We start from the raw sequence: 24,462 nt of genomic DNA on the forward strand, positions 1-24,462 counted from the left end.
GCTTTATGTTATAGTCTCCCGATTTTTATGGAACTTAAACCGTAATTCTGAAATATTTAACTATTACTAAATGTCGAAGAACTAAAAAAAATATTAAAAAATGAATAAATATTAAGAAAAATATTAAAAAATTAATTTTAATTTTTTTTTGTATAATTTTTCGTTTGTATAATCTATAGTCTTCCGATGAAGCTCGTTCCGATTTATGTACAACCTGCCATACAAAGACAACTTTTGGGAAAGTTTCATTCAGATAGCTTTAAAACTGAGAGACTAGTTTGCAACGAAAGGGAAGGACAGACTTCTAGTGATGCTGGATATATACTTTACATGGTCGGAAATGTCTCCTTCACTGCGTTGCCAACTTCTAAGAGAAATTAAAATACCCTCTGCAAGGGTATAAAAATGACAAAGCTTTTATTCCGCCTATAAATTGACCTAATTACTATATATAAAAATGAATATTGGAATATATATATATACCTTAACCTGTGATGTAGTAATAAAGATTCGTTTCGCCACCGATATATATTCAAAATATATAAATGGAGTACCCGTATACTATAATATAAAATAATATATAATATTTAAATTATAAAAAAAACAAGAAGGAAAGCAAACTTCGGCAAGCCGAAGTTCATATACCCTTGCAGCTATTGCATTAATTAAATACTTTTGAAAACATTTAAATTATGATTTACTTGAGTATGTGCTAAAAAAACATTGAAACTATGATGATCTGCAGCTCAATTATTAGATAGTTATTTTATATATTTTTATTATTTCTATGGGAGCTATATGCTATAGACGTCCGATTTTGATAAAATTTATACCAAATTCTGAAATAATTAAACATTGCTATATGTCGAAGAACTAAACAAAAAATTAAAAAACAGCAAAGTTATAATTTTTTTTCATTTATTTTTCCGATTGTTCCTATGGGAGCTATATGCTATAGTCGTCCGATTTTGATGAAATTTAAACCGTAAATCGGAAATATTTTACCATTACTATAGTCGAAGAACTAAACAAAAAATTAAAAAACAGCAAAGTTATAATTTGTTTTCATTTATTTTTCGATTGTTCCTATGGGAGCTATATGCTATAGTCGTCCGATCCGGCTCGTTCCGACTTATATACTACCTGCAATAGAAAGACAACTTTTGGGAAAGTTTCATGCAGATAGCTTTAAAACTGAGAGACTAGTTTGCATATAAACGGACGGACAGACGGACGGACAGACGGACGGACAGACGGACGGACAGACGGACATGGCTAGATCGACTCTACTAGTGATGCTGATCAAGAATATATATACTTTATAGGGTCGGAAACGTCTCCTTCACTGCGTTGCAAACTTCTGACTGAAATTATAATATCCTCTGCAAGGGTATAAAAACAAAAATAAAAAATTGTAATATAAATGGAAATAAGTTTAAGATGTGTTGCTTAACGCGTTGCACACCTGACCATCAACCATAGTAAGTTAAAGGGGATTGTGTACGAATAATGTTTTGTTGGAAATATCGGTATATTCGGTCGGCGTTAGGTATTGAATTTTTTTATAAAGTTCAGCTCTTCGTTGACGGATAAATTAGTCCATTAAAAGCGATACAATTTTCTCAATACTTGGTTCGTCTGTACTGTTCCCAATATGCTGATATTTTCTTACAAAAGTAACCAACACGTTAATTAATCTCATTAGTCAAAGACGTAACTCTTGCTTTTAATGTTTATATCTACTAAATTGATTACTGTCTGAGCTTTTTCTGTATTCGTCGCTTCTATTATGCACCAAAGATCAAGCATATGCATTCGAAAAATGAATGTGACAAATCGTATACAAACACAAATGATAAAAACAAAACAATTTCACAATAACGTGAGGACAGACACTTGCGTTTGAGCTTCAAAAATATGGAGACGGCGCTACTTAATTATGAATGTACCGGAACTCAGCAACTCTTAGCTGCGGCTCTAAACATTTTTAAAATCCTAAAATATTGACTGATTCACTGATATGACTGACAAAAAGAGGGGGTAACACATTTAAAACTGTAAGTAAACATAAAAAAAATTTACAAAAAATTTAGATTTTAAAAAATTTAAAAAAAAAATTTTTTTATCCTATGGAAACTTTAAGTTATAGCCGTCCGATTTTGATGCAACTTAAACCGTAATTCTAAAATATTTAACCATTACTATATGTCGAAGAACTAAAAAAAAATTTTAAAAACGGCAAAGCTATCATTTTTTTTCTCCTTCACTGCGTTGCCAACATATAAGTGAAATATAAAAGCTTTTATTCTGCCTACATTAAATTTTTAAATAATTGACCTAATTACTTTATATGAAAATAAATATTGGTATATATATACATTAACCTGTGATGTAGTAATAAAGATTCGTTTCGCAACCGACTATATGTCGAAGAACTAAAAAAAAATTTTAAAAACAGCAAAGCTATCATTTTTTTTGGAAGCTATATGATAAAGCCGTCCGATTTTGATTAAATTTAAAACGTAATTCTGAAATATTTAACCATTAATATATGTCGAAGAACTAAAACAAAAATTTTAAAAACAGCAAAGTTATAATTTTTTCATTTATTTTTCCGATTGTTCCGCGCCTTCCGTGTTGTTTGCTACCTGTAATAGAAAAACAACTTTTGGGAAAATTTCAAGTAGATAGCTTTAAAACTGAGAAACTAGTTTGCGTAGAAACGGACGGACAGACGGACATGGCTAGATTGACTCTCCTAGTGATGCTGATCAAGAATAAATATACTTTATAGGGTCGGAAAAGTCTCATTCATAATACGCCCAAGGCTAAAGTCCATACTCCTGAGCAACAACTCTGTCAACAACACTTAGAGAAAAATACTCAAAGATTGTCGTCCGGTAGATTTTCGGTTCGTTTGCCGTTTAAATCTGACCCAAATACTCTTGGTTCGTCATACGAAGTTGCGAAACGTAGATTTTTGTCGCTAGAAAGGAAATTGTCAAAGGACCCTTCGCTGAAGAAGATGTATATTGAATTCATGGAGGAATATGTTTCACTGGGCCACATGTCCTCCACCAATGACAAAATTCCGAATACTCCGCACTATATCATTCCGCACCAATGCGTTTTACGGCCACCAAGTACTTCAACTAAGTTGAGAGTACTTTTCGATGCGTTGAGCCGTACTTCTACGCAGGTAGCGTTGAATGACATCTTGATGGTAGGCCCAACTATTCAAGAGGAGCTGTACTCGACTCTGCTTCGGTTTAGATTGCATAAGTTTGCCCTTGCGGCCGACATCAAAAAGATGTATCGCCAAGTGATGGTGGACGATAACTTCCAGCTCATAGTATGGAGACGAGATCCTTCTGAGTCCCTGAAAATCTTTAAGTTGAACACCGTTACATATGGAACTTCGCCAGCACCCTATTTGGCGATTCGGTGTTTAATGCGGCTAGGAGAGATGGCGCAAGCAACTCATCCAAAAGCCGCAAAGGTTATTCAGAATGATTTTATGTTGACGATTTGTTGACTGGCGCCGGATGCGTTGAGGACCTGCAAAGCCTTCGAGACGAAGTTTCTCAGGTCTTGCAAGAGGCAGGCTTTGTATTGGCAAAGTGGTTTTCAAACTGCCCAGAGTTATCCGCAACTGATAGCGCTGTAATGCTACTTATGGTTGAATCAGACGTAACTAAGACCCTTGGCGTGGTTATGTTAAAGATTACTTTCAATTTCGGTTGGATGACTCTTTCCTTGCTTACATCGTGGGAGACGTTTAATGCGACGCTTCTGGAACTTTCGAAAATTAAGGTATCGCGATTCGTTCACACAGATCGACAAGTCCCGATTCAAATACATGGTTTTGCAGACGCTTCCAAGCGAGCTTATGGAGAGTGCATTTACGTTCTTACTTAAGCTGCTGAAGGTTTGAAAGTTTCTTTATTGACCGCCAAATCGAAATCCCCTCAAGACGAAAACTTTGCCTCGCCTTGAGCTGTGTTCAGCTCACCTTTTAGCAGATCTCTATAATCGTGTCAGGCCATTTCTAAACTGTCCCTGGCACCCTGGTCAAAAACTGCGAAGTGGAGTCCAAGTCCTCTGGCCAGTGGGATCAGTGGAGTTCCTCTTCTCCTGCATCGCTTTGTCCGTGGGTCTGGGCAATGTCTGACAAATTAATTATTAAAAAATTAATTGATCCTCGTGAGCTTGAATTTTTGTGAAAATCGTTTGGAAACAAATATATGAAAGTGCAACTGGTCTTATATTTTGTTAAAATTAACTTTAAAAGAATTCGATTCAATTTCATCAAAATGGGAAATATTACTATGTTGATTATGATTTAATTTCTATAAAAGAAAGTCATAAAATAGTTTGTAGAAAACACAAGAAAGTGATAAGAAAATATAGATAAGACCAATTTTTTTAACTGACAAAGTTCAAAAGTTAGAAAACTCACTATTTTCTTAACTTAAAGTGCCAAATTCAGAGTTAAGTAATTAAAAAAATAAGCGACACATTTTGTAACACAGTGAAAGCATAAGCTTTAAAGGTTAAATAACCATTACCCCCAATTAATGTTTGCAGGCATTGCTTATGGACAGGTACCGCTTTGTCTACCACCTACTATACCTGTATTATGGCATTGACCATCCGGTATTTGGTGGCCAGTTTTAGTGAGGTCTTGCCCTGGACTTATTGCCTGGTGGAATGGGGCAGCAGCTGTGTGGGCACAGGAGAAACAGCAGTCAATGATACGTCTATTGGGCAGGGTGTGTTCTCCACGGAGCTGTTCTTCACTTAAGGTTGAAGGAAAAAGTCCCTTTCATAACAATTAACTAACCTCCCATCTATACAGACAAACATTACTCAGGGAACCCGAAACTTTGGAGGACAATGGTCTTGGAACTCCCAGCTGAGATCTGATATTGTTTTTCTTAGCCACTTGGGTTATCATCGGAACAATTTTGTCTAAAGGCATTAGGAGCTCAGGCAACGCTTCTTATATTCTGGCCCTATTTCCCTATGTGATTATGTTAGTCATTTTGATCCGCGCTGCTACATTGCCAGGAGCCTGGCATGGAATTGTGTATTTCTTAAAGCCACAATGGTCTCAGCTGCTGAATTCACATGTTTGGTATGCGGCCATCACCAAAATGTTCTTCTCGTTGGCCGCTTGCTTTGGCACCCTGGTCATGTACGCCTCCTTCAATGAATTCAACAAGAATGTGCACAAGTAAGCTAGATTCGATAACTTCCATCTTGGCTGGCTGTATATTCTTTGGAATTTTGGCAACCTGGCTCATTAGACCAATACCTTGGACATTTCGCGGGTGGTCAAGGGTAGAGATGGTCTGGCATTCATTTCCTACCCGAAGCGATTGCCAAGTTCAAGTATCTGCCCCAACTAATCGCTGCGCTGTTCTTCTTCATGGGCGGCTTGGCTGCTCAGCCTTTGAAAATGGATCGCATTGCGTATATACATATGTACTATACAGACTGTATAAGTCACTGATTAAATTTAATTAAGAAGCGCCGACTGTCTTAAGCAAAATAACAGCCCCAATAATGGTGACAAAAACAAATCCCATAGATTAAATCATCAAAAGCACATTTAATGATAATTTTAAATAATTATTCAATATTTGGGTACTCGTAGTCCCTAATATTGACGGATCTTGTACCAAATATTATCTAAAACCCCATTAGGCAGTTCTAACTTAGAACTGAGAACTTAGTCGGAAATCGCACGAACAGCAACTGAATGCAAATTTTGGCCCACAGGCCTTCCGTTTCATCCAAAGCTTCGCATTAGTTGATAGTGCTCATTTGTTTTCATACTCCCATCCTAGGCAAAGTAGCCTGGAAAACACCGGGTACAGTGGAAAAAGTAATATTTATAGTGGGCTATGCCATATCATTCAGTATACTTCACAAGTCGAAGCAGTTCAGAACAAAGTATTTTGGTACCATGTAAGGCCAAATTTTTTTTTTATATTTTTTCGTTTTGTTGATCAAAATATAATCGGTTACAATTTCACCCCTTTTCTACAGCAAAACAGCATCATGTCGCTTCCAGTTCGTGGTAAGATTTGAATTTCGGTATGGCTAATAAACCTCTGATTTCTTTGATAAGTAGTAAGGCCTCAAAGCTGAGGTCCGAGGGAAAAGTTGAAAAGCCGAGGCAGAGCCTTTAATCGTGGCTCCGAACCCACCAGTCGCGATACCAGTCCCAGTCGCATCCCGACCATCCGCAGACCCAGATCAATCCCGACCAGTCGCATAACTATCCGCAGGCTTGCGGGTGACTCGAAGAGAAACAATTCCCGAGTTCGGGCCTCTCCCTTGGAGGCAGTAACTAGTGGCAGTGCGTGTTCCTTGCCCTTGCTTCTAGCCTCCGAGAACACAGTGGGCGATCATGAACGTAAACCTGAAGTGGACAAGGACTCTGTCAAGCGGAGTAAATGTTTGCCGCGCCCAAGGGCTAAGTCGACGACGGAAGCTGGTGAGTAGCTGCTGACTCTATTCCCGATTTAAAAAATTTAATCTGTCTCCTGACCCTCAGTATTCCAGCCGTTTTCGAGAAAGGAAAAATCGCATCACCGGGTAATCGAGTTGAACAAGGTGCGAGGCTTGGAGATGCAGCACAAGAAGCTGGAGAACTTGCCGTCAGAGTTAATGCACAAAATCCGCACCTTGGCACCCCAAAAGCTTCAAGGAGTCTACAAGTTTGTGGCCGTGGTGGTGAACGAGAAGTGCAAAGTCGTGGTTGACGCCGAAGATCTGCACCGATTGCCCAAGAATCTGCGTGATTATATAGCAAATGCTATTAATTCTCTTCAAGCAGACTGCAGCAGGAACCATAAATTACTTTAAGATAGTTATAATTTTAATTCTCAAAAAAATATATAAATGTATTAATACCCAGCTGGGAATGACATTTAAAAATTATTGAGCTGTGAAATGGCATACAATAGAAACAGAGAGGAGCTTGACTTTGTTGACTTTCATAAACTAAAGAATTAACGAAAATAGCCTGAGGCCGTTGCCTGTCATCAGTTTGATATATTTGGCCGACTAGTTTTGGCTATAAACAGTGTTGGAGTGTATCTAGGTACTTGTACCTAGGTATGTACCTAGGTAATTTTTTTCGGTATCTCTTACCTTACCTAGGTAAAACAATATTTGGCTACCTTTTACCTTACCTAGGTACGAATTTTCGTTTACCTTAAGTTTTAGCTATTGAAGGTATTAAGGTACTTCTATACGTGTAAGTAAATATTGTGCATATTAGACATAGCCCTGCTTCACAGCAATGCAATCGAAAACTTAGAAATATGATAGTTCCACCACTTACTCACAGAGCAATGCCTTTGCTACCTAAACAGTGCACCTTTATCGATGACATCGGTTTCTAGAAAACGCCACAACAAATCTTAAAATTAGCAAAGAAGACGCAGAAAAAAAGGAGCTACCATTAATTTTAAATGGTACTTTCTTTTTACCGGACGGGAAGTGCAAACTGTGTGTGAAAAAAACTATCAAATTTGATGAAAAGTCAACCGGCAACTTGCATAAACATCTGAAGGTAAGTGAACTGCGAAGTGAATTGATAAATTAATTTTCGCGCGAAAAAATGCATGTGCGTAGACATGCACATGTGCTTTTGAACATACATATGTGCTTATTCATACATTACATACATACATACATATGTATGTATTTATGTATAGATTGTGCCTATTTCATTAAAACATTTAAACAATCATAGCATGAAGCAGCACGATTCCCGCAATTTTTTTTAATGCACCTTCGAATTATTTGAGTATGTGAACAAGTACATATTTATGTATGCATCATATATGTATGAATATGTGCTTATTGGAGTGTATGTTTAAATGTAAATGTGCATATCTATGCACATGCATTTTTTTCGCGCGAAAATTATTTTCCATAAGTTTAAATAATCTAAAAGTGCATTATAATAAGAAATTGGCGGATACATATATACATACATATGGTCATAATTTTATAGACATTGATGGGGTGGTCATTCTTTAACAATTACCAATATTTTTAAGCGGTTTTATTTTCCACCAAAAAATGTAAAACTATTTTTTTTTATTAAACCACATTTTTATAAATATATGTATGACTAAGCACACAATAACGTTTAAATTAAACAAGTATAAAGAAGACATTAAAACATTATGATTCTTTTTTTTCAAAGGGTTCACCCGAACAGTTATTCTTCGTATGAAGCTTTGAAAGCGAAAAATTCAAAAATAGAAGTGAAAATTTCCGGTGAGGCAAAAGATCGAAAATCCTGCTTCAGTACTTTTAACTCAGTCCAGGTAAACATAGAAAGATTTAAATATAACTTAATTTAATTTAATATATTTTAACTATTGCAGGTAAATAATGAAATTTGTGACTACATTGTAACGGAAATGTTACCACTATGTCACGTCGAAAAAGCAAGCTTCAGATCCCTTCTGTCAACAATATCAGGGCGATCTATTAATATACCGTGCCGGAAAACAATCAAGACAATTCTACAGAAGCGCAGAGCCGAGTATGAGCAAAATTTGACGAATATTTTTAAAGAAGTGGCTTTTATTTGTACGACAGCTGACATCTGGAGCGCCAACAACAAAAGCTTTTTTGGTGTCACCGGACATTATATTATTCTACATTAGCTAGACGTTCACTTGTGCTCGCATGTAAACGAGTTCGTTTTTCTCATACCCAAGAACTAATTGGAAAAACTTTGGCAGATGTTCTCTCTTAATACGGCTTAAAAGATTCTCAAATATCCGGCACTGTTACCGACAATGCATCAAACTTTTGTAAAGCATTTAAAGTCTACAGCTTCGATAAATTTGCTGGGTCAAATGCTATAAAACCCGAATTTTTAGAGGAGTCTGAAATCGATGCTGTAGAGATTGACATTTGTAAAGATGATGAAATTATTCTGCCAGATCACTTTAGATGCGCCTCTCACACGCTTAACTTAATTGTCACAAAAGATGCAGAAAAGGCATTAGAGTCCATCTCATTCAAACGTTTGTATCACTCGTCTCTTGCAAAAGCGACGTCACTTTGGAATATTGTGAGCCGATCAACTGTTGCAGCAGACGAAGTTGAAAGCATTTGCCACCTTAAACTGATAGCCCCTTGTGCGACCAGGTGGAACTCTTTTCATGACATTAGCCGTATTTTAGAAGTAAAGCATCATTTAAAAACTATATGTATTACTTTAAAGAAGCCTTGTTTTACAGCCACAGAAATAGAATTTTAGCAGGAAATGAATTCTGTTACCGATATTTTTGCAAAAGCAATTGATCTTTTGCAGGGTGAAAATCGTTGCTACCTGGGATATTTATTACCTACGTTACTTGGAATTTCACACAAATTGGAACAGTTAACTAACTTAGAATTTTGCGACCCTCTATCAGATGCGCTTAAATCTGGCGTTTACAAGCGGTTTCCTTTCATTATTAACTTGAGGCCAAACCTTTTGTTTTGTCGACCATTACAATTCCAAATTTTAAATTAAAATGGATTCCAATTTTGGAGAAAAGAAATTTGAAAACATTTAAGGAGTGGCTAGTTGAAGAAACAAAAGAAGGCGAAGAACAATTTGTAAATGATAGTGTTTTGACCAACGATTCAGAAGAGTTTTACACTTCAATTTCAGCTCTAAAGACAAGGGAGGAAAAAGATTTTGAAAACTGTAAATTTGAACTCGATGTTTTAGCATATTTCAATGACACAGATAAAAACTTGACATCATTACAAAACTACAAAAGAATCCTACATGTTTTTTAAAGTTTAATTCTGTTCTCCCGAGCTCAGCTCCGGTTGAACGCTTATTTAGCTGTGGTGGTCAAATTCTTACCCCGAAAAGAAACCGGATGGGGGAAGAAATATTTGAAACGCTTGTTATGTTAAAAAAACACGAGTATTAATAAATCCAAGAAAAGAAACCAATGTGTCTAAGAAAAGGAAACCAATGTTACTTATGTTTATAAATCTCAGTATTTAAGAAGAGGAAACCAATGTTACTTATGTTTATAAATCTCAGTATCTCAGAAAAAGAAACCAATGTGACGATCTCAAAAAAAGAAACCAATGTGACGATCTCAAAAAAGAAACCAATGTGACTTATGTTTATAAATCTTTGTATCTCAGAAAAAGAAACCAATGATATATATGTTTATAGATCTGACGATCTAAAAAAAAGAAACCAATGTGACTTATGTTTATATCTTTGTATCTCAGAAAAAGAAACTGATAATATAAATTTCAAATTTAAAAAATTTTAAGTTGTATTTTTTACCTTTTACCTTTACCTAGGTACAGAAAAAATTGCATACCTTTTACCTTACCTAGGTACAAATATTTGCAACTACCTTTTACCTTACCTAGGTAAAAAAAATGGTACCTGTCTCAACACTGGCTATAAATGCCCTGATCGCGTGATTTGGTCGATCCCTTTTTCCGGCTCTGTGTGTATATCATGTAACTTTGAACTTGAGAAACTGACCTATATAAACTGAGCTATTTTTTCCAGGCATTTATTCTGGGCGCACGTGAGCTTTTCTGCCTGCATTTCATTCATATTAAGTAATTCAATTACTCTAATTCGCAAATATGGGTGATGCTGCAGAGTACCAAAAGCTTAGGCGTAGCATGGATGAAGCCCAAGGATCCAGAAAAGGACATTAGTTAAGTTATGTACAGCGCCGAAGGAGAAGATATGAGGTTCCTAGATCCATTACATATTGAATTTGCCTAAACGAACCTGTAATTCAGAAAGCTCACCATAAACTGCAAAGGGAAGTTTAAGTCTTCTGGCCAGCGGGGTCAGTGGTGGAGTTCCTCTTTTCCTGCATCGCATTGTCCGTGGGTCTGGGAAAAGTCTGGCGCTTTCCCTTCATTGCTGTGGAGATCGGGGGGAGGAGCTTTTCGATACCATATGTGATACTGCTCCTGTTGATCGGCAGACCAGTATACTACCTGGAGGTGATCATTGGCCAGTTTTCCAGTAGTGGTTGCATCAAGGCCTTCGATATGGTTGCTATTATGAAAGGTTCAAATTGTGTTTTCATTTAATTAAAAAAAATTAATTTTTAAAAAATTAATTGATCATATTGAGATTAATTTTTTAATAAAAAATAGTCATAAAATTGTTTGAAAAAAAAATGTACGAAAGTGATAATTTGCAACTGGGGTTATATTTTGTTAAAAATGAGAGACTAGTTTGCCTAGAAACGGATGCTAGTGATGCTGATCAAGAATAAATATACTTTATAGGGTCGGAAAAGTCTCATACATTGCGTTGCAAATTTTTGACTGAAATTATAATACGCTCTGCAAGGGTATAAAAATGATACAAATCACAAATTATTCAACTTAATGCTAAATTTGTATAAAACGCTGAAAAAACTTACATTAAGAAAAGTTAACTTTAAAAGAATTCGATTCAGCTTCAACATAATTGGAAAAATTACTATGTTGATCATACTGAGATTTAATTTCTATAAAAGAAAGTCATAAAATCGTTTGTAAAAAAAATAAAAGAAAGTGATAAGAAAATATAGATAAGATAAATATTTTTAAATGATAAAGTTCAAAAGTGATAAAACTCGCTATTTTCTTAACTTAACTTAACTTAATTCAGAGTCTACACACTGTATAAGTAATTAAAAAAAAATAAGCGACACATTTTGTAAGACAGTGAAAGCAAAAGCGTTAAAGGTTTATAACCCATTACCCCCAATTAATGCTTTGCAGGCATTGCTTATGGCCAGGTATATTCCACCGCGATGGCTACCACCTACTATGCCTGTATTATGGCATTGACCATCCGGTATTTGGTGGCCAGTTTTAGTGAGGTCCTGTCCTGGCCTTATTGCCTGGTGGAATGGGGCAGCAGCTATGTGGCCACAGGAGATTCCAATGATACGTCTATTGGCAGGGTGTGTCTTCGCGGAGCTGCTCTTCACGTTAGTTTGAAGGAATAAAGTCCCCTTCATAACAATTAACTAACCTCCCATCCTATACAGATAAACTGTAGTATGCTCACATATAGGGTACACACTGTACCGCTTATATTAATGTAACATTGTAGCATTTGTTTATGTCCGAATATTCCCAGCACTTCAAGTGCAAAGCAATTCGACCCACACAACAATGTTATGCGCACCCAAAATGCTGAGTCGGCATGTCTGCATGCGCGGCCGACCATTCGGTTACCATGTGAGCATAACACTCTCTCTCTCATGCGCGGCCGCTGCTTGCGTCGCCCAAATACACTTACGCATACATTAACGAATATATTCAGATACATAAGCGTTGGCCCCGGCGCTGCTCGTGCAGCTATATGCATTGTAAGCCAAGCCAACATTATTATTAAGTGAGCATTCTAAAAATGAGTCCCGATCTAAACGGACGGAATAATAAAGCCCAATATATATAATAACATTATAGTGCACTCTTTTCTTGTGTTTATAAAATAAAGTCTAATATACATACAACCAACATTACATGGCGACCGTGACATGTGCGCGAGTAGAAAGTGAGACGATTCGTTATTTTGGCCCTAAAATGCGTAAATCGGCGAGTTTGGCTAATTAGGGCCAATGCTTAACAAGTGTGGCCGTCCAATGTGGACGATGCAAGCCGATCCCAAATCCTCGGCTGTACGAAATTAGTTCCTCCAGAGCCGCCCTCGAAAATCGTCAATCGAAATCTCCAGCCAGAAAAAAAAAATCAACAGTAATTAGCCTGTGCGATGACCAGCACCGGCGCCGCCTGAGCCCAAAAGGCCCGGACTACAGAAACAACAAAAAAAAAAATCAACACAAAAAAAAAAGGGAAGGAAGAAAAAATAAAGAAAATTGACCAGGAAGGAATGGCAAATCCTTCTGCACCAACGATGGAAACTGAAGTGTGGTAGGCAGACCGCCGGCTACACCAACGAAGGAAGCATATGAGTGCACCGTCGTGGGAGGCACCTGCACCTTACGAGAGGCCCTAGAATTGTGTCCCAACGATGGACCTCGACCACTCACAATAGCTGAGTACAGGGCACGACAGGAGTCCAGCACACCCATCCACAAAAGAAAAAGAAGTGGAAAAAGGGTAAAACTCCTGCAACAGAGACGATTACTGAAGGACTACAGGAATATAGCAACGATCCCGCAGGAGATGGAAGCACACGCACAAAATATTAAAGAACTGGACAAAATACTTTGTAAACGAGCAAAGTAACGCAACAAGGGCCGCATTTATGCCAATGCCTAAGTTGTCTTAATTATAAACTTCTAAGCCCGAGCCGATGCGCGAAAGCGCTGCTCGAAAAATACTAACCACTGTTAGGCTATATACTAACAACATATAACTGATATTGGTTTATATAGAGCAAAATATTGTAAATCAGTTATATGAATATTAACACAAAATTTTTTTTTCTTCCAATTTTCTATTTTAATAAATGAAATTTATGCGACTATGCCAGAAGACAATAATTTAATCAATCAGTTTTGAATAACTAAATTCCTACATTTTTGTTTGATGACGTTATTTTGCTGAGTGCTCCTCAGACTTTAAAAGCTAGACAGGAACATTTACGTATATCCATATAAAATCTCTTCATATGAATGAATAACAATAGAATAGATAAATTCTCTAAAGAATATCATATTAATTATAATAATACCGCTATATATTAGAAGTACATCTACCCAAAATGGGAATCGTAGACGTTAAGTCAGGGGACTCCACTGTTAACGTTATTAATAAAATAGAACCAAACAATATTGACCTATATTGTGTACATATACTCTTAATAATAATCATTGTCATCTTGAGTGTAAATATTGTTACCAAAATATACAAATTGCATAATAAATGTTTAAAGAAGAAGTATTTAAGTAGAGCACACAATCTAGATATAATAAAAAAAATTTTTTTTTTTTCAAAATATTAGAGTGTTCAATTTAATACCACCCTATTAAAAAAAAAAAATTTAATTATTTTTTGTTTAAATTATGGCATTTAACACGATAGACAGAATTTAGAATGCGTGCATTAAACATTCCCCATTGCCATAAAAACTTCATTGCAATCACTGAATTCGAATATAACTATATGGAAAAGTACAATTTGGAATTTAGCCTTTTGTTTGCTTACAATCAAAAAATAAAGGGTTTAATCCTAAATACTTTGCCATACGTCTCAGTAGAAGAGATCGTGGATTACCATTCTATACTCGGTGAAACCACGATCCTTATGGTAAAATTACATAGATAATATTGCCATGGAATGGAACGATTTGAATTCAACAAAATAAAAACAGAGTTCGATAAATCCTACAAATCCCTTAATCAGAACAGACCAATTCAAGGGATCACAATAAAAAAACACGCAGAAATAATAGTAAATTTTTTTAACGAGGCGCGCATATTAATACATGGGCAACGAGGAAAATTAAATGACGACCATTGGTCAAGGGTATCAAATTTTTGCAAAGGCTCAGAGAAAACCTAATATTTATAACAGAAAAATTCAATTTAGATATCTCTGTACCTAAGATTCTTAATACCGCAATAACAGTTGAAACTGATGAAGATCAACATTGGAAGAGTCAACTGGTGTAGATCAAACCGAGCAAGAAAATTTTAACGCGGAACTTAAGGAAGAAGATTTAAATAATCTTACTATCCCAGCCGTTTTATTATCAAACGCAAATAATAAAACAGATTTAGACTCAGACACAAGCCCAAACATAACTAAGAACAATAACTTCGAAATGGCGCAAACAAATATCGACTTCATTAACACTGCATCAAAGCTTATACCAGTTTTCGATGATAAAGCAGAAAACTTAACCAGTTTCATTGATGCATTGCATATTATAGAGTCAATAAAAGGCGAACACGAAAGCCTAGCTGTCTCTATAATAAAGACAAAACTAAAGGGCGTAGCAAGAAATCTAATTGGAAACGAAACAACGGTAGGTGAAGTAATTTCTAAGTTATAAAGCAACGTCAAAGGCGAAACTGTAGAGGTATTGTCAGCGAAGCTAATGAATCTACAGCAACGAAATAAAACTGCTAAACAATACACATCAGAAATTGAGCAGATGACGAAGGTTTTAGAAAGTGCATACGTAACAGACGGCTTAACACTAGAACTAGCAAGAAGTTATTCCAGACAGCACGCAGTAAAAGCAATGACTAAAAACTGCACGATTGATATCGTAAAACTTATCATGCAAGCCGGCAACTTCAACACAATGAACGAAGTAATTTCAAAATTCGTAAACAGTTGCACAGAAGCAACTGGACAACCAAATTCGGTCCTCTACTACAACAACTATACACAGCGCGGCGGAAACCGCGGACGTGGAAGTTATAGAGGTAATAACAACAATACAAGCAATGTAAGATTAGCCAATGACACGTCGGGAAACTCCGAACCCCCTTTAAATGTTCAACAGTAGAGAAAGTAACGGTCCATACTATTAATCTCAGTCAGAATATATTCGTCTCATTCACCCATGTGGCTGCCGGAAAAGAACTTGTCTCTTTGGTAGACACAGGTGCCGAAATCTCTATAGTAAAAGAAAATTCCGATATATTTCAAAACGTACAAAATAATAACATAATAGATATACGGGGAAGAAGCCAAGAAATTACTAAATCCAAAGGCTTAACATCAATTGAAATACAGACTACCAAGTACATAATTCCACACGATTTTCATATCGTAGACTTACACTTAGCTGTCCCTTGTGATGGCATTTTAGGGATTGATTTTATTAAAAAATACAACTGTCAATTAGATTTTCAGCCATCTGAAGATTGGCTTATAATAAGACCAAACAATTTAAAATTTCCAATTTATGTTCCAATAGAATACAGTTCTGGCAATAACTCAATTCTTCTGCCAGCAAGATCACAAGTCATTAGAAAAATAAAATAAAGTTCAAAAGAGGACAGTGTATTAATTTCAACACAAAATGCCTTCATAAGACTACTGAATACAACAAACGAAGATTAAGTAATCAGTGCGGATAATTTAGAATATGAATCACTGTTGAACTATGAAGTAGGCGAAGGAAACAAAGAAAATAGAGAAAAGTGTGTATTATCCCAATTGTCAGAAAATTTTCCCCCACAATTCAAATTCCAACTCACAAATTTATGTAAAAAATATAATGACATATTTGGATTAGAACAAACAAAAACTGAGATTGAAAGAAGATGAACCCGTTTACATAAAAATCTATAGAAGCCCACATGGTCAGGTGAACGAAATTCAAAAGCAAGTCGGAAAATTAATCACCGACGGGATAGTCGAACCTTCAGTATCGGAATACAATAGCCCATTATTGCTTGTCCGAAAAAAATCAGCTCCAGGTTCCGAAGAAGAAAAGTGGCGATTAGTAATTGAATATCGTCAGATTAATAAAAAATTACTGTCCGATAAATTTCCACTCCCTAGAATTGATGATATTTTAGACCAACTAGGTCAAGCAAAATACTTTTCATGTCTTGATTTAATGTCAGGATTTCATCAAATATAACTTGAAAAATGCTCAAGGGACATAAATTCCTTTTCAACGAGCAATGGCTCGTATCGATTCACACGATTACCTTTTGGCATAAAAATAGCGCCAAATTCATTTCAGAGAATGATGACTATTGCATTCTCTGGACTTGAACCTTCACAAGCATTCCTTTATATGGATGACTTAATAGTTATATGATGCTCCGAAAAACATATGCTTAAAAACTTAACAGACGTTTTTGAGAAATGTAGGAAATACAACCTAAAGTTACATCCACAAAATGTTCATTCTTTATGCATGAGGTGACTTTTCTAGGTCATAAGTGCACAGATAAAGGAATACTTCCAGATGACAAGAAATGTGACGTCATACTGAATTATCCAGTCCCACACGATGCAGACAGCGCAAGACGTTTTGTAGCATTCTGCAATTACTACAGAAGATTCATAAAAAATTTCGCCGATTATTCACGGCACATAACACGATTATGTAAAAAGAATGTTCCTTTTGAATGGACATCTGAATGCCAAAACGCATTCGAATATTTAAAAACAAAACTTATGGAACCTACTTTGCTACAATATCCAGATTTTAGTAAAGAATTTTGTATAATTACTGATGCAAAACCATAACGGACTCCAACTCCCCATTGCATATGCATCAAGAGCTTTTACCAAGGGAGAAAGTAATAAGTGTACTACCGAGCAGGAATTAGCTGCAATACATTGGGCAATATTACATTTTCGACCATACATTTATGGCAAACATTTCATTATCTAAACCGATCACAGACCGTTAACATACTTGTTCTCAATGACTAACCCAAGTTCCAAACTGACAAGTATGAGGCTAGAATTAGAAGAATATAACTTCACCGTTGAATATTTAAAGGGAAAAGACAATTACGTAGCTGATGCGCTATCAAGAATAACCATCAAAGAACTACAAAATATAACCGGAAATATACATAAAGTCACTACAAGAAATCAAATTAGACAGAAATCCTGCGCAGGAGAAAAAGAAATAGACTTGCCTAGGCAATCTATAGAAAAAGCTTCAAAGCCCAACGTATACGGAGTCATAAACAATGACGAAGTACGTAAAGTAGTGACCTTGCACGTAAAAAAATATGCTAGGTTTATTTAAACATGGAAAAAAAGTTACTGCAAGATATGATGTTAGCGATTTATATACCAATGGAGTCCTTGACTTAGGTCAGTTTTTCCAAAGGATTGAGAAGCAAGCCGGTATACATCAAAACAGCCAACTCAAAGTGGCACCGTGGGAAAATATCTTTGAATACGTTTCAATAGATAATTTCAAGGAAATGGGCAATAAAACATTAAAATCATTGAGAGTAGCGCTACTCAACCCGGTGACCCTAATAAATTCTGAAAAAGAAAAAGAAACAATTATGTCTACAAATACTTTGATGAACCAATTCAAGGAGGTCATACTGGCATTTCTAAAACCTTGGCCAAGGTCAAAAGACATTACTTTTGGAAAGGAATGACTCGATATATTACAGGGTACGTACGAAAATGTCTAAAATGTCAAAAAGCGAAAATAATCACGCGTACGAAGACCCCATTAACCATTACGAAAACACCACAAACAGCTTTCGACAGGGTAATCGTGGACACGATCGGTCCACTACCTAAGTCTGAACAAGGGAATGAATACGCAGTAACTTTAATCTGCGATTTAACAAAATACCTTGTAGCAATACCATTTCAAAAAAAAATGTAAAAACAATAGCAAAAGCTATATTCGAAGATTTTATTCTGAAGTACGGTCCAATGAAGACGTTCATTACGGACATGGGAACGGAATATAAAAATTCAATAATTGAAGATTTATGTAAAAATTTAAATATCAAAAACATAAATTCTACTGCACACCATCACCAGACTGTCGGAACAGTGGAGCGAAGCCACAGAACACTTAACGAGTTCATACGCTCATACATCTGAGTTGATAAAACAGATTGGGATGTATGGCTACAATACTTCGTATACTGCTTTAACACAACACCCTCTATGGCACATAATTATTGTCCATACGAACTAGTTTTTGGGAAAACTCCAATCTTATCAAAACATTTCAATAGCATAGATAGAATAGAAGATTTTGCTAAGGAATCTAAATTTAGATTAGAACATGCATATAAAAGAGCCAGAATAATGCTAGAAACTAATAAACAAAACAAAAAGATAGATACTACAAAAATAGCTCAGAATTTGAATTAAAAATAGGAGACCAGGTTTTATTAAAAAATGAAACTGGCCATAAGCTAGACTAATATATATAGTAAAGAAGATAGAATCCAATAATAATATAACTATTTTAAATGCAAAAAAACAAAACACAGACAGTTCATAAAGATATATTACAAATTTTTATAGAATAGATTTTGTAGGATGGCCATTTATAAGAAAAAAAAGAAAAAATAAAAATAACATAAAAATTTTCTCTTCAAAAAAAAAATCAATTTTTTTACTTTACTATAATAAAAATATAGGAATACAAAAACACAACAAATTTGTATTATAAATAAGAAACGTATTCAAAGATATTTTCCCACGGTGCCACTTTGAGTTGGCTGTTTTGATGTATACCGGCTTGCTTCTCAATCCTTTGGAAAAACTGACCTAAGTCAAGGACTCCATTGGTATATAAATCGCTAACATCATATCTTGCAGTAACTTTTAATAAGAAATAGTCGCATAAATTTTCAAAGTTTCAACTTCACTAAGTTTTTCAATATTTACTATATTAACAAAAAAAAAAAAAAATAAAAATAATAACAAAAAAAAAAAAAACAAAAAAGTTTGACTAATTTGCTAATTTTTATAAAAATACATATATATATATATATACTTAACACAATAATTAACAAAATAACTCCATAGATTACGTTAAATTTCAAAAGGAGGAGATGTAGTATGCTCACATATAGGGTACACTCTGTACCGCTTATATCACTGTAACATTTTAGCATTTGTTTATGTCCGAATATTCCCAGCACTTCAAGTGCAAAGCAATTCGACCCACACAACAATGCTATGCACAACCTAAATGCTGAGTCGGCATGTCTGCATGCGCGGCCGACCATTCGGTTACCATGTGAGCATAACACTCTCTCTCTCATGCGCGGCCGCTGCTTGCGTCGCCCAAATACACTTACGCATACATTAACGAATATATTCAGATACATAAGCGTTGGCCCCGGCGCTGCTCGTGCAGCTATATGCATTGTAAGCCAAGCCAACATTATTATTAAGTGAGCATTCTAAAAATGAGTCCCGATCTAAACGGACGGAATAATAAAGCCCAATATATATAATAACATTATAGTGCACTCTTTTCTTGTGTTTATAAATAAAGTCTAATATAAATACAACCAACATTACAAAACTGTACCCAGGGAACCCTAACTTTGGAGGACAATGGTCTAGGAACTCCCAGCTGGGATCTGGTATTGTTGCTCTTATCCACTTGGGTTATCATCGGAACAATTTTGTCTAAAGGCTCAAGGAGCTCAGGCAAAGCTTCTTATATTCTGGCCCTGTTTCCCTAGGTGATGTTAGTCATTTTGATCCGCGCTGTTACATTGCCAGGTGCCTGGCATAGATTTGTGTGTTTCCTAAAGCCACATGCTGAATTTACATGTTTGGTAAGCGGCCGTCACCCAAATGTTCTTATCGTTGGCCGCTTGCTTTGACACCCAATTTATGTACGCCTACTTCAATGAATTCAACAAGAATGTGCACAAGTAAGCTACTCTAATAGCATTTAAATGTCTGATTTATTAGCTTTAATATTTTTAGAGACGTGATTATAATCACCACCATAGATTCGATAACTTTTATCTTGGCTGGCTGTATAATCGTTGGAATTTTGGCAACCTGGCTCATGAGACCAAGTAATTTCATGGGCGGCTTGTTTGTTCATATGTACTATACAGACTGTCTACGTCACTGATTAGATTTAATTAAAAAGCGCCGACTGTCTAAAGCTGGGTACTCGTAGTCCCTAATATTGACGGATCTTGTACCAAATATTATCTAAAACCCCATTAGGCAGATCGAACTTAGAACTGAGAACTTACTCGGAAAGCGCACTAACAGCAACTGAATGGTAATTTTACCCACAGACGATGTGCATCAGAGAGCGAAACCACGTTCTACTTTCGCCCCCCAATTTGCAGGCCTTCCGTTTCTTCCAAAGCTTCGCATTAGTTGATAGTGCTCATTTGTTTTCATACTCCCATCCTAAGCAAAGTAGCCTGGAAAACACCGGGTACAGTGGTAAAAGTAATATTTATAGTGGGCTATGCCTTAGCATTCAGTATACTTCACAGGTCGAAGCAGTTCAAAACAAAGTATTTTGGTACCTCTTACATCTTGAATCATTAAGGCCAAATTTTTTTTTTTATTTTTTCGTTTTGTTGATCAAAATATAATCGGTTACAATTTCAACACTTTTTCTACAGCAAAACAGCATCATGTCGGCTCCAGTTCGTGGTAAGATTTAAATTTCGGTATTGAGGTATGGCTAATGGACCTCTGATTTCTTTGATAGGTAATAAGGCCTCAAAGCTGAGGTCCGAAGAAAAAGTTGAAAAGCCTGCATTCATTGGACCTTCTTGGGTGATTAGGGGTGAATCATTTTACCGTGGTACTTGTGAATGCTAAACATTTTCCATAGGCTCTTACTTCCACCCGAGGCAGAGCCTTTAATCGTGGCTCCGAACCCACCAGTCGCGATACCAGTCGCATCCCGACCATCCTTAGACCCAGATCAATCCCGACCAGTCGCATACCTATCCGCAGGCTTGCGGGTGACCCGAAGAGAAACACTTCCCCAATTCGGGCCACTCCCTTGGAGGCAGTAACCAGTGCCAGTGCGTGTTCCTTGCCCTTGCTTCTAGCCTCCGAGAATACAATGGGCGATCATGAACGTAAACCTGAAGTGGACAAGGACTCTGTCAAGCGGACTAAATGTTTGCCGCGCCCAAGGGCTAAGTCAACGACGGAAGCTGGTGAAGTTATTTTAAATATTTTTATTATTTCTATGGGAGCCATATGATATAGTCGTCCGATTTTGATGAGATTTAAACCGTAATTCTAAAATATTTAACCATCACAATGTGTCGAAGAACTAAAAAAAAAATTTAAAAACAGCAAAGTTATAATTTTTTTAATTTTATTTTCCGATTGTTCCTATGGGAGCTATATGCTATAGTCGACCGATCCGGCTCGTTCCGACTTATATACTACCTCCAATAAAAATACAGATTTTGGGAAGTGTCATGCAGATAGCTTTAAAACTGAGAGACTGGTTTGTGTAGAAACGGACGGACGGACGGACAGACTGACGGACAGACGGACGAACAGGAGGACATGGCTAGATTGACTCGTCCAGTGATGCTGATCAAGAATATATACACTTTATAGGGTCGGAAATGTCTCTTTCTCTGCGATGAAAACTTCTGACTGAAATTATAATACCCTCTGCAAGGGTATAAAAATGTAACATTTCCACAAATAAGTAAATACAGCATTGTTAAAAAACCAAGCAAAATATACATTAAATTGAGTTGGGTTTCTTGAATTTACTACCTTTTTTTACCAGTGTGTATTTAAATATTTAACACCAACTGTCTTTAAAAATCTAAACTTTTTAGCCAATTCTTGTTTAACTTCTTCCTTGCCTTTTAGCAACTGAGAGTGTCCATGACTTAAAGGAACGCTGTCGTGCCGTGGTCGATTCGTGCTTTATGTTATTCTACGATCATTTGCAGTTGATACAGAAGAGCAAGGATAAGTCCCTAAAATCATATATCCCTGACGCGTTAGTTCTATATTCCATTTCCCAAAGAACCTCAAAATGAACACCATTGTCGAGGAGATCGATCAGTTGTGTGGTTCATCCTTGAAAGGTGGGATTTTTAACGAAAGTCTGTATCGCGAGATAGCTTGCTTGCGGTTGGAGAAGAAGCACATTGAGTCTAAGTTCTTTAACATCAAGAAGGAGCACTGCGACCAGATGAACCAATTGAGATCGGAGTACGAGGCCAACCTGGCTGACGAGCTGGCCGCATGCGATCACACCATCAGTGAGCTGAGAAGAGCCTGCGGCGCAGCGAGGATGTGGTCGAGGAGCTGTCCCAGCTAGTGGCCGAGAAGAGTGCCACGCTGGCCAATGAGGATGGAATCATTGGAGAATTGCGAATCGAACTGGGCAAGCTTAGGTCGGTGTAAGATAGCTTTAAGGCTATTACTGAATGTTTCTTTTAATATACCACTTCCTTATATCACATTTAGCAAGCTGCGAATGCATCACCGCCTGGAGGAGGCGCATGTTGGACCGGACAAAGCCCGACACTTCATTGATAAACAGTTGGCACAGATCGCCTTCTTGGTGGGCGAACTGAAGGAGGCACGCGAGCTCATTGTCAATCTGCAGCAGCGTCAGGATTTCATGGACAAGGGTGTCAAAAAGAAGGATCTGGTTATTGCCGATCTCAAGCTGCAGATGCGAAACCTCGAGGACCATAAAACTTTCTCAACATGCAGGTTAACAATGCCTTGAAGGAGCACGCAGACTTTGACGAACTAAACGAAAAACATAGAAATGCTATGATGCAGATAAGGTGGTTTTATATCGGACTTTGAAAAATACCTTTTTAAATTTTTTTTTTCCAACTTCCAGTGAACTAAAAGAAGCATTAAATATCAAATCCATCGAATCAAAGACCCAATCTCAAGTCGAGGGTCGGTTAAACAAAGAGATGACCAAATTGCGGGAGAAGATCGATCTCGATCAGCAGATGCTCACCGCTCGGAACCACTTGATATACAGCCTGCAGAAGACCGAGCAGGAGAACCGAGCCAAACTGGACAAAATGTACTGTCAAGTTGGCGAGAAAAACATGCTGATCAGTCAGGTCCCGCGGCCGGGAATTAATAGCCCTGCCCATGCTTCCCCACTTTTCCTTTGCAGGTGTACAACGAGCTGGCCTCGAAGGAGGAGGAGTCGCGCAAACTCTTCGGGATCCTGAGTTTCAAGCAGAGGGAGGTGAGGCGGCAGGAGCATGATATCCAGTTGCTGAAGGAGCAAATAGCGCGGGGATCTATGGCGCTAAAAGACCAAGAGGTGCGGATTGTCACTATGCAAGAAGAGATTAAACGCCTGAAGTAGACCCTGTAAGTTCACCCAGAGAAAACCCCATAGTAAAATTAAAAATTAAAATATTTGAATGTTTAAAAATAAAAGCTTACTTAAAATAAACTAAAATCATGATAATGTCATTATTCACGTTTAATTGGCTTATCCAACAGGAAAATTGGTGACTTAAATTTTTTTTAAATTTAAAACTACGTTTTACCGTACTTAAAAATAAAAATTAAAGATACTTTGATTTAAACACAACACCCCTCGGGGCTAAATCATTACCGAAAATATTTAATCCAAAGTGAAAATTGAAAATTTAATACTATTTTGTATTAACAACGCGAAAACTTGTGAACGCAGTAATTCGAGACGATTTTAATTGCGAAACTTGTGAAAACTATGTCGAAAGCGCGACGAAAAGGAGTGGCTACGATGACGTTCGATGGATCACTAACAATTATATTTCAATAATTTCTCTTAGAACCTAACTTATGCTACGGTGGCGAGAGAAGGGGCGAATTCGCAAGAGCGAACAGACGAAAGCTTTATTGGCTCCCGCTCTCGCTCTACAACTAGTGATTTAAATACAAGCGCTGAGTGCGCAAACACCGCCCCCTCTGAAGGGACGACGTCCTTCAGCCCAGAACGGGCAACAGGGCCAGTCGGTGGACAGCTCGCCGATATTTGCCGTCCTGCGTCCT

At 36.8% G+C, this 24,462-nt stretch overlaps 2 protein-coding genes and 2 pseudogenes across 2 annotated transcripts; all 4 read left to right on the forward strand.

Annotated features, from left to right (window-relative positions):
• Window positions 1-4,587: 4,587 nt before the first annotated feature.
• LOC128265639 (sodium-dependent nutrient amino acid transporter 1-like) lies at window positions 4,588-6,876 on the forward strand (annotated as a pseudogene).
• LOC128265641 (golgin subfamily A member 6-like protein 7) lies at window positions 5,940-23,788 on the forward strand. The gene is made up of 8 exons (XM_053001817.1): window positions 5,940-5,973; window positions 6,055-6,085; window positions 6,140-6,505; window positions 6,566-6,808; window positions 22,306-22,838; window positions 22,912-23,240; window positions 23,300-23,534; window positions 23,591-23,788. The coding sequence occupies exons 6-8, from the start codon at window positions 23,158-23,160 to the stop codon at window positions 23,786-23,788; spliced, it is 516 nt and encodes a 171-aa protein (XP_052857777.1). The 5' UTR covers window positions 5,940-5,973; window positions 6,055-6,085; window positions 6,140-6,505; window positions 6,566-6,808; window positions 22,306-22,838; window positions 22,912-23,157.
• On the forward strand, window positions 10,657-12,029 carry LOC128265640 (sodium-dependent nutrient amino acid transporter 1-like; annotated as a pseudogene).
• LOC128265637 (uncharacterized) lies at window positions 20,947-21,741 on the forward strand. The gene is made up of 3 exons (XM_053001816.1): window positions 20,947-21,108; window positions 21,167-21,234; window positions 21,293-21,741. The coding sequence occupies exons 1-3, from the start codon at window positions 21,090-21,092 to the stop codon at window positions 21,671-21,673; spliced, it is 468 nt and encodes a 155-aa protein (XP_052857776.1). The 5' UTR covers window positions 20,947-21,089; the 3' UTR covers window positions 21,674-21,741.
• Window positions 23,789-24,462: the final 674 nt, after the last annotated feature.

Source organism: Drosophila gunungcola, unplaced genomic scaffold, assembly GCF_025200985.1.
Source record: "Drosophila gunungcola strain Sukarami unplaced genomic scaffold, Dgunungcola_SK_2 000143F, whole genome shotgun sequence".
In the NCBI taxonomy this organism is placed as follows: domain Eukaryota; kingdom Metazoa; phylum Arthropoda; class Insecta; order Diptera; family Drosophilidae; genus Drosophila; species Drosophila gunungcola.